The sequence below is a fragment of the Lactuca virosa genome, chromosome 7 (assembly GCF_052849685.1).
Source record: "Lactuca virosa cultivar CGN04683 chromosome 7, Lactuca_virosa_CGN04683_v6, whole genome shotgun sequence".
Taxonomy (NCBI): domain Eukaryota; kingdom Viridiplantae; phylum Streptophyta; class Magnoliopsida; order Asterales; family Asteraceae; genus Lactuca; species Lactuca virosa.
In genome coordinates, this window is record NC_136432.1 from 274,069,704 (window position 1) to 274,081,090 (window position 11,387).

The window sequence follows — 11,387 nt, forward strand, 5'->3', positions numbered from 1 at the left end:
TTATTTAATTAAATAAACATAGATATTAAATGATTTCCATAATTATATGTATATTAAATGATATCCATAATTATAATTCTTTTCTTATGGAAACTAATTAAATTCGTGATTAATGTTAGTAATAATATACTTTCAGAATAAATTAGCATCTAGGTTTTCATGTATAGGTTCGTGTTTTGTTTCGTGACCCACTCACTCAAAATACAACAAAGTTGTCTGGAAACATGGAAAACAAGAGTGTACTCTAGCAGAATGAGAGTTTATTCTAGTAGAATGAGAGTGTATTCTAACAGAATAAAAATGTATTATAGTAGAATACACTATCGTTCTCTATGTTTAATTCAACTTTGTTGTATTTTAAGTGAGTGAGTCCTAAAACAAAATATAAACTCATATATGAAAACCTAGATGCGACTTCATTCTGAAAGAATGTTATTGCTAACATTAATGACGAATTTAATTAGTTTGCAGAAAAAAAAATTATAATTATGGATATCATTTAATATATATACAATTATGTATAATAATTAAATATTTATCTTTATTTGATTAAATAATAATTTAATTTTCCTAAATTAATGTTGGTGTATTCTAGCACACGATAGATGTAAGGAATACATTAATTAACTATATACGATATTTTAAAATTTTATGAAGAGTAAATATAATACACTTAAAATTAAGTTTGATAAATATGATATTTTAATGTTTAATAAGGATATATATATATATATATATATATATATATATATATATATATATATATATATATATATATATATATATATATATATATATATATATGAGATTTTCCCTAAATTTGAAGCTTAGATAAATTTTATAGTATATAAACCACACAATCAATTTAAATAAAAAAGGTGAATGGTTTTTTTTTTTTTTTTTAAATTTAATCCATGTTTAATCGACATTAGCTAGATATCGGGTTTAAAAATTAAAATATAAGTAATTAACCTTTCTAAAAGGATATTTCAATAAAGAGTAAAACAACTGTAAAGTAGTCATTAATCAAATATCTAATAATCAAAAGGTTAAGTAATTTTAATAAGATTGCGCATGACAAGACAAAATCGTTTTTGCTGCTGTTTTGCATATATACGGTACTAAATCACGAAGAACATGCCATCGTATTTATTAAAGATCTTGTAAATCCAAGTCCATAAATCTATATGACATAAGTCTCACTACATTTTTAGCGGAGGCATAACTATAGATTTAAAAACATGGAGCGCATCTGTGATTTGGTTTTCGTGGTGCTGATCGGATTTAGTCTATTGGGGAAAACCGTAAATGCCAATGAGTTTGAGTTCGATGATGCAGAGTTTCATGCTAATACGACACAAATGCTGTCATTTCTAGAAAACTTTTCTAATTATTCACAATCTGCTGCGACTTATAATCCTTTATATGTGGGTCTTACTCTCATTCCGGGAGCTGCAGCCAAAGGCGCTGGTACGTTCACACTCTATTTTGTATTTTTAAAAGGGTTTATGCGAGATTTAAAAGCGCTCAAAGCTTTCTAAATCTGTATCAAATCTGCTGTGTTTTTTGGTAGTTAGTTTGTCGATTTTGGTGTTTCACTTCTGATTTACATTTATGTTGGGTTTTATGAGATTCATTGTTTGCGATTTACGTTTACTTGAATACAAGTATTAAAAACATCGCTTTTTCAGATTCAAAATTGACACTTGTTGTTTCTTTTTCTTTTTCTGATTTGCTTTTATTGTTCCCAATCTCAGTGTCGATTTTGATGATAAGAAATTAGAAAAGTAAAATACTGACTTTTGATTTGTAGTAACAATTTGTTGGTGTGTTTCACCTTTTACAGTATGCTTGGATGGAAGTTTACCTGGGTATCATTTACATCGTGGATTTGGTGCGGGTGCCAACAGTTGGCTTGTTCATTTGGAGGTCTGTGACATAACTGCACAAGTTGTATCAGCTTTTGACGTGCATTTGTTTTTGTTTTGACCGAGACAAATATATCATACCAAAAAAGTGGAATAAAATCTCACTCTTTTATCTCTCGTGTAAAAAGCACTAATGTTGATAAAGATGAGGGGGGCATTCCATCTTTTGCATATAGCCACAAACGAGTCTTGTCCTAAGCTTGTTCATCTTTTTGTATTAAGAATACTAAAACTCACTCTTTATGTCCTCCCAATACCTAAAATTAGCAAAGCCTGATATATATATATATATATATATATATATATATATATATATATATATATATATATATATATATATATATATATATATATATATTTATTATTATTATTCAGGGTGGGGGATGGTGTAACAGTTTAAGAACTTGTATTTACCGTAAAACAACAAGGCGTGGATCATCGAAATATTTTGAAAAAAGCTTGGCTTTTACAGGAATCCTGAGCAACAGGGCTGAAGAAAATCCAGGTTTCCTTGCAAACAATTATGAATTATCATAGTCATACAACAACATTTATTTCTAACCACAATTTAATTCGTGGGCAGATTTTTTTAACTGGAACCGAGTTAAGGTTCGTTATTGTGATGGGGCTTCTTTTACCGGGGATTCTGAAGATCGGGTGTGTACACAAGAACAAGATATTCATTTGAAATATTTTATTAAAGATTAATAGATAGATATTAGCATTTAATGAAATGAAGCGTGGATATCTGATATAAATATATGAACATATATTGTCTTTCTACTTTCTAGGCTCATGGCCTGCAATTCAGAGGGCAAAAGATTTGGTTGGCAGCAATGGAAGAGTTGATGTCAAAAGGAATGCGGTATGCTAACCAGGTATAGGCATTGTTTGTTTATTTCAAGAAAAAGAAAAATTACAAATATTTTATGTTGGAATGTTCCAGGCTCTTCTTTCGGGGTGCTCAGCTGGTGGTCTGGCTTCTATTTTACACTGTGATGAGTTCCGAGGTTTATTCCGAAGAAGAACTAAAGTCAAGTGTTTTGCTGATGCTGGAATGTTCATGGATGCGTAATTCCCTTTCTTTCTTATTTCTTATTTCTTATACTTATACAACAACACAGTTTTATGAATTATTTTATGTTTTAAAAATAAAATATAGGCGTGATGTATCGGGCGGACACACACTTAGAAACATGTATCAAGGTGTTGTTAGCTTGCAGGTAGTGTTGATATTATATGCTAATGCCTAATGCTATATTAGATTCTGATTTTATAGCTATAAATAATTTCAACAGGGTTCAGCTAAAAACTTGCCCAGAACTTGCACAAACCACCTTGATCCGACTTCTGTAAGGCTTCTTCTTAAAATTGATGATATCTGTGTGTGTGTTTTTTCTTCTCTAGATACTGATAGTCTGATACTTTGTTTTCAGTGCTTTTTCCCTCAAAACATAGTTTCCAATCTTAGAACCCCTATGTTCCTCCTCAATGCAGCCTATGATTCTTGGCAGGTACATGCCTAAATTGCTATTTATTGCTGAATGCAACAAATACCAACATACTTTCATTTACTTGTGTATTCTATTCTATCATCTATTCCTATTATGCCATCCTACATTCTTTCTTTTTTTTTTTCTTATTGAAGGCAGTTTGTACTTTAAAATCTACCTAATTATATATTTATAGCAGAGTTTTTGAATATATATATTTTTTATTAGGACATTATACTTTAAAAAATCTATCCGATTTATAACAGTGAAATTTGCTTTGTATTGGGATGACATTGCTATATTTGGATAGATTTTTTTAAAGTACATTGCTACTCCATATGATTTAATACTGTTTTGTGACTGTGTCAGATCATTGCTAGTTTAGCTCCTCCATCAGCTGATCACCGGGGTGTTTGGAAGGCATGTCAAAAGAACCCTGCAAATTGTTCACCCTCGCAGATTAATTTCCTTCAAGGTATTCAGAAATAAAATGTGATGATTCCTTTTAATTTTATTTATTGGAATTGGAATTAAATAAATAATACACCTTTACCTTTATATTGATTGTATCAGTATTCAGAAAGCACATGCTCAATTCACTCAAACGCTTTTCAATGTCCAAACAAAACGGATTGTTCATAAATTCGTGTTTTGCTCATTGTCAATCCGAGAGGCAGGATACATGGTTTGCGGATAATTCTCCTCTCATTGGGAACAAGGTACTTACTTCTAATTACCAAATACCAAATGCCAAATGCCAATTTCTTTCGTCAGATTTTAGGCTTCGCTTAGATTATTAATACTAATATGGAAGAGGCAAAGTTCTATTATATTACTTTTATTAATTTATAAATGGGCATGTAAAGTTTGATTAATAGATCAACTTTTAAGTCCACTCGTCGAGTTTTTAATACATATAATATAAATGTGTTAAACATTTCTAAATGTATCATCATACTATCTAAGGCTATGTTTGACGTAATAACTGAAAAGCTAGCTGTTAAATAAAGAAGATAGCTGGTAGTTAAAAAGCTAGCTGATAAAAAATAACGTTTGGTATAACAAGCTGAAAAATATAAAATGACATAAAAGGACATTTAAAAAATGTGTTTCTATAATTAATTAATAGGTATATTTGGAAAATTTAAAAAAAACTCCTACAAAGCTAGTCTAAATAGTTTTTTAAAAAGCTAGCTTATAAACTACTTTTTGGTTTGCCAAATATGACAATTTAAAAAAGCTCGAAAAATAACCTAGTTATGGCGTGCCAAACACAGCCTAAATGATTTTAGGCGTTTTTGACAGCATGATTTTGAGGCTTTCAGAGTTTTTAGCTTTAAGTTAAGAAAATGTGGATTTAATCATTTGAGATCACAAGCTTTTATTTTATAGCAAAAAACTTTTCATCTCAAGTATTTTTTCAAAGCTTTTAGGTTTTAATTTTGAGCTTTTATTTAGATTTTTTTTATGTAATTTTACACATTTCAAATGTTTGTAGCTACTACGGCCAGCCTGACACTTTTGTACAAACCACCAAAAAAAATAGTAAAAAACTGCAACTTCAGTATAAAAAAATGTTCCATAGAAATAATTTAAATTAAAATGAACCACATTGGCAGTCCCAAGTCGTTCTTTTTCTGATGGTCTTGGGCCTTAAGGTCCGGTCTTTGTTAGGACAGTCTTTTTTTCGGGCCGGTTGAGTCTTGATCTTCAGAACATGTCTTTTTGTTCATATCATGCTGGGCCCAAAACCAATTAAAAACCCAAGCCCAAAGCTATTATTTAGTCCAATAATCTTATGAACTGATGTTTTTTATACAGGCAATTGCATTGGCTGTTGGAGACTGGTTTTTTGATCGTTCAAGCGTCAAACAAATTGACTGCCCATATCCATGTGACAAAACATGTCACAACCTCGTATTTAGATCATAATCTCCTCAGCCATACCATATTACTTACTATTAGTAGCCCGATTACCTCATTTTTATTATATTGCGATGGACATGGATGTTTTTATTACTTAATTTTTATTTTCCTCATTCATTATTGAAACGAGAATAATTTGCTAAGCTTGTAACTCAGTTCCTAGTAAAACAGATGGGACTGGGAAATATTATAGAAAATACAACTAGTTTTACATTATTCGTTGCCATCATAATTGATTCATTTGTAAAAAGTTTGGGGAAGCTATAAAAATGAAAAGTAAAAAATGTTTTATTATTGTAAAATTGGCTTCGGTTATTGATACAATACAAATTTAGGCTTGGCAATCGGGTTGGGTTCGGTTTGACGGATCACGGGTTGGCGGGTCAGAAAATATAAACTCTACCTAACCCATATAATATATATGGGTTCGCAAGTTCACAAGTTAGCGGGCCGAACCTAACCCATATAAATAAACAATGTATTTTCAAAGATGAAGTTTTTTTTAACATAAAGTCATAAAGTAATTAACATAAAAAAAAGGTTTTCAACATAAATTCATAAAGTCATTAACATCCAAATAAAATTGAAAAATAAAAATATTCATATAAAATGGATGCATTCTTCGTTCATGACTCGGCAGTATCTAACAATGACGACATGTGTTTTTTCTTTTTTAAATAGGCACCGCAAACGCAGACTAACCACATACGAATACGAAAGAAAATCATATTTAATTAATAATTAAATATATTTATTTGTTATATATATATATATATATATATATATATATATATATATATATATATATATATATATATATATATATATATATATATATATGATCAAATGAAAACCATTAAAGGTTATAAACCATTTGAGAACCATTTTCATTAAGGGTATTTTCATCATAACAATAAAATTTTTTATGTAAGTATTTAGGGCTGTTCATTAGGGTAAAACCGAATTGTCCAATTGGACAATTTGGATTGGATTATTTGGTTCGGATATTCGGATTTTTGGATTGGTTTTCAACAAAACTGAATTTTTATTTTGGATTTCGGATTGGTTTTGGTTTAGAAAATAGGAACCGAATAGTCCAAAAAAAAAACGAATAAACATTTATTATTTATTTATTTTTAATATATATCTTTAGTTATTTATTATTTTTGTAATTTATTCTTTAAAATAGGTTCAAAACATTTCACCCGATAAAAAAACATTAATATGCATTTTCTCTCAAAAGTTTTCTATCTATAAAATATTTAACTATAGTATATACCTTCTTAGTAGTTGTTTATAAATTTCAAATCACAACCAAATAACTTGTTTTCACTTCTTTGTGTAAAATTGGGTAATATTATAATTATATATCGTTTTAAAATGTTTTGGTTTTTGAAAACCGAATTATAAAAACCGATCCAACCGAATTGTAATTGGATCGGATCGGATCGGATTTGAATTTAGTTTGGATTATTCGGATCCATGTTTTGAAAACCGAAATCAATTTGGATTCACTTGATTGGATCAGATCAAACTGATCCATCCTAATGAACACCCCTAAGAATATTACCCTACAAACTTTCTAATTCTCTGATATTTTAAGAAACTATCTCATATTCTCTCTCTCAAACACAAAAACCAACAACCTCCATCACCATTTTTCTGACCACCATTGCTTCGTCATGAACGGTTATCAGATCTGAAACCACCACGATAATCCCTACTAAAAACCACCACAAACGTCATAGTCATCGCCGTTTGTAGAGTTGTCTTCACCCGCTTCACACAACCTGTTCACCGCCACTCTCCGCCGCAGCTCGTCGCTCCAAATCTGTAGTCGTCCACCTCCGCTCGTCGCACCAACTTTGTAACCATTCGGCGCACCAGATCCATAACTGTAGCTTCCAGATCTGAGATATTCCTACCACCGACATCACTCTAACTTGACCAGATCTGATATTTTTTGTTCGATATCTTTAGATCTGATTTCGCCACTATCATCGTCGACGATGGCTCCACCACCACCACTGTCTCATCCATAAAATTCAGGCCAATTTAAAACTTTTTAAATCATTTAAAACCATTCAGTTATTACAATTTGTTTTCAAAATAGTTTAAACATCAGAGTTCCCAGAAATCATAATCATCAATCGAGGAAGTGTACGGTCACGCCTTCACCTTCCCGCGGCCATCCGCTGAACCTGAAACAATAAACTGAAACTGTAAGCCCGAAAGCTTAGTGAGTTACCCCCAAAATACCAACGCCACACAAATATAACCATATCATATAAACATATAAGAAAACAACATGCATAATGAGCCATCAGTATGACTAGACCAAATCTCGGTCCTCAGTCTATCTGGACCGCTCTCCGAGCCCTCGGTACGTCTGGACCGCCCTCCTCGGGGCCTTCAGCCTATCCGGACCGCTCGCTGGGCCTTCGGCCTGACTAGATTTGCCCGGCCCGGGCTTGCAGTCTACTCGGTCCGCCTAGGGTGTCTTGGCCTACTGCACACAGCAGTACCTGCCTCAACCCTTTCCCCAAACCAATAAACATGTGCACATAAACATCATACACTGGCATGCAATATCAGATAATCATACCGATCTAACAGATCACTACTCATGGCAACCATCCTATAACCAGGATACTGATCTAACAGATTACTAGCATAGCAACCATCCTAAACCAGGATAAAACCTAACATATCAATAACATAGCAACCATCCTAACCCAGGATGTAAATCATAAAGGGTCGGCCTTGGTGCCTTAGACCCTGTTGATATAGTGAGGATAACTCACCTTGTAATGTTGGACTGAACCACGAAATCACGCTCCCGAAACACTGCCCCAAACTCCAACACCTATAACCATCACTGATCCAATTCATAAATACCCGCTTACCAATTATCCTCAAAAGTCAAACTGGTCAACCCTTGGTCAAAGTCAAAGTCAACTTTAAGGTTAACAGTCCATGTTGACCTCAACTCGTCGAGTACCCTCAGCTACTCGCCGAGTTCCTGGAATATCTTGCCAACTCGCCGAGTCACTCATCTGACACGCCGAGCCTAAGGCAATCTTCATCGGACTCACCGAGTCACTTTACTGACCCGCCGAGTCTACGACAATCTTCATCGGACTCGCCGAGTCGACCATGTCACTCGCTGAGTCCCTTCGGTCCTTCATCCATACAGATGCTTTTTAAGCCAGGCTAAGGCTCCATAATGTAGATCCAAGCTCCTAGGGCATGTTTATCACGTAAAGTTGCAAACTTTACATGCATGCAAGGTGCTAATGACTTAAATCAAGCTAAAGAAGAGGTTCTAGGCAAAAGAGCTTCACCAACATGCTAAAGACTGAGACTTTATGATGATAAGAGCCAAGATGGGCCTAGATCTGAAGTTGCAACTTCAGATCTTGGTTCATCACTCGAAATACCACACCAAATGCCCAAAATGGTCCTAAAACTCAAATATAAAAGAGATCTCGCTAGAAGAAGCTCAAGGTGATGACTTGATACCTCCAAATGATGATAAAGTGAGGTAGACTTCAGATCCCCAACTGTTCCTTGCTCAAAGCTTCTTGATCTTCAAGCCTTTCCTCACCAAGATCCACCTTTCAAGCTTAAACACACAAGTATGGAGATTTAGGGTTTCTGGACTCACATGGGCTGGAAAGGAAGGCTAAGGGGGCAAAGGATCCTTTAAATAGGGTGAAAAACTCCGGGGATTACGGTTTTACCCTCCAGCTCCAACTCGTCGAGTCACTCTTCCGACTCGGCGAGTTGGTTACTTATATACGTGGCCTAATCCCGCTCCTACTCGACGAGTCGGGACATCCACTCGTCGAGTAGACCTTGAAACTTGAAATTTAAAGTCACACTATCAATACCTGAGAAACGGGGCATTACAATTCTCCCCCAATTGAACTAGACTTCACCCTCGAAGTCTGTTGTGGTGAACAACCTTGGATAGTGCTCCCGCATCTCTGCCTCCAGCTCCCACGTCCACTCGGGCCCTCTTTGGCGCTCTCACCGTACCTTTACCAAAGGTACCTCCTTGTTCTGCAGAACCTTCACTGATATTGCCATATTTATACATATTTTAAGGCAATATTCATTTACATTTTTATTGATATTTTGGTTATTTGCGTAGAATAATGGTACTTATAAGGATAAATTGTTATTTGCAGCCAAAGTGAAGAATTTTCGAAGAAAGGGACCAAAATTGACAATACTTGGAACATTGGAGACTTGGAGTACAAAAGTTGAAGAAATCCACGGAACTTACCAAAGTCACGACGTGAACTAGAAGGCCACGATGTGGCATGAGTCTTCCAGAAGATAAGTACACGCGAAGTAAAATCCTTGCCCGATAAGGATTCCTCTAAAACCACGTCGTGAAACATCAAGTGACGACATGAAACGGGAAAAATCGGATAATTATAAATACCCTTGTCCCTTACGACTTGAGGGACTTTTTGGCTGATAGAAAGAAGACCTGGAGACGATTTTCAGAGGATAAGAAGTTATGGAATAGGGTTTCAACACCAAGGGAGAAAAAGTTCATAATTTGATTCATAGTTTGGTACACTTTTATTATGTTTTTGATTATGGAATTTATTTGCTTAGTTGCTAGGATGTCCAGCTAAATCTAGCTGCTTCTGTTAGCTAGATGAAGCTGGAACTCATGGAGTAATTACTTTAGCTTTGATTTGCTAGTTGGTTAAGACTTGTGTTGGATTGATTTTACCTAGCATGTTTGTTTAAGTAGTTGATTGCTTTGATGTCTTATTTTGTGTAGTTGATGACCATCAAATTGCATGAATTAGAATACCTGGTAATTTAGTGAATATTAAATTATTGGAGCTAGGATTAAACCAATATTAGTTAAGCAATTAATTATTAAATTAGGCTGTGCTAGAGAACTCAAATTATGACTGTAATTGTGTTTTATCAAATCAATTTTGCATAGCTCCAAATTCATCTAATAATTGATTCTGTGTTAACTATTGTGTGACCATGCATAGATTTACATGAATTGATTAATGTTAGTAGATTTAGAACTAAATTGCTAATAATGACTTAATTGGTAACCAACAGTAATTTTCATAGCTAATTTATAATCCATTGAGTGAAAGTGGATTCGAACTAACATAAGTGTTTGTTTATTGATTGAATTTGTGTTAAAGAATTAAGTTAATCTAAACTTACAAAATTAGATAAAAACCCTTCCTTTGTTAGTAATTAGGTTAATTTAGTAGTAGATCAATTAATTAGTCAACACCGTTCCCTGTGATCGACACCCGACTTACCCAACTATTATATAATTTTGACTAGGTACATTGCCTAGGTGCAATTTAGTTAGTAAGGAAGTTAGGTTATAAATATTAAAATTAGGTGTAGCTATTTGCACGCATCAAGTTTTTGGCGCCGTTGCCGGGGAACGACTTATTTGATTTTTTTTATTTATTTTCTTTAGATTGATCGATCCTTTTTGTGGGGTAAAACCTGCAAAAAGTTAATTTTCCAGCTTTAGTTTTGTTCCAGTACCTGATTCACGACGTGAGTCTTAAGCTCACGACGTGAATTCTATAGCTTCTAGTTTTCTTTGTTTTTAGGCTGTCTTTCTATTTTAGTTCAGTGTTACGTTTTTATTTTGTTTATTTTACAGGAGTACATGACCAGAGGGGCCAACACACCTTTGGTGCCACCACTTGAAGATCCAGAGTCTGCCGTTCACAAAAAGAAAGATAAGAACGTGAAAGAAGATCAAACACCAAAGAAGACGCCCTTGCAAGAACTCAAGTCAGTGTTCTCAAAGATGTCGGGAAAGAAAACGGAAGAATCGAGTTCATCTTCAAAGGACAAGAACAAGGTTGAAGACTTAGATCAAATACCTATCCCGAACGAATCTGAATACGAATCCGAAGCCGAGTTTGGACTTTATACAAGTGAACCAGAGAACGAGCCAAGAAACGAGATGGCGAATATTGAATAAATGTCCATGGGAGCTTACAGAAAGAGAATTAGAGACGAT

At 33.9% G+C, this 11,387-nt stretch overlaps 1 protein-coding gene across 1 annotated transcript; it reads left to right on the forward strand.

Moving 5' to 3' along the window:
• The first annotated feature begins 1,112 nt into the window (after nt 1-1,112).
• Nucleotides 1,113-5,563, forward strand: LOC145124838 (pectin acetylesterase 12-like). The gene is made up of 12 exons (XM_079060303.1): nt 1,113-1,470; nt 1,847-1,929; nt 2,304-2,433; nt 2,512-2,585; nt 2,720-2,806; nt 2,875-2,999; nt 3,091-3,151; nt 3,227-3,280; nt 3,365-3,442; nt 3,791-3,896; nt 3,995-4,140; nt 5,243-5,563. The coding sequence occupies exons 1-12, from the start codon at nt 1,242-1,244 to the stop codon at nt 5,351-5,353; spliced, it is 1,284 nt and encodes a 427-aa protein (XP_078916429.1). The 5' UTR covers nt 1,113-1,241; the 3' UTR covers nt 5,354-5,563.
• Nucleotides 5,564-11,387: the final 5,824 nt, after the last annotated feature.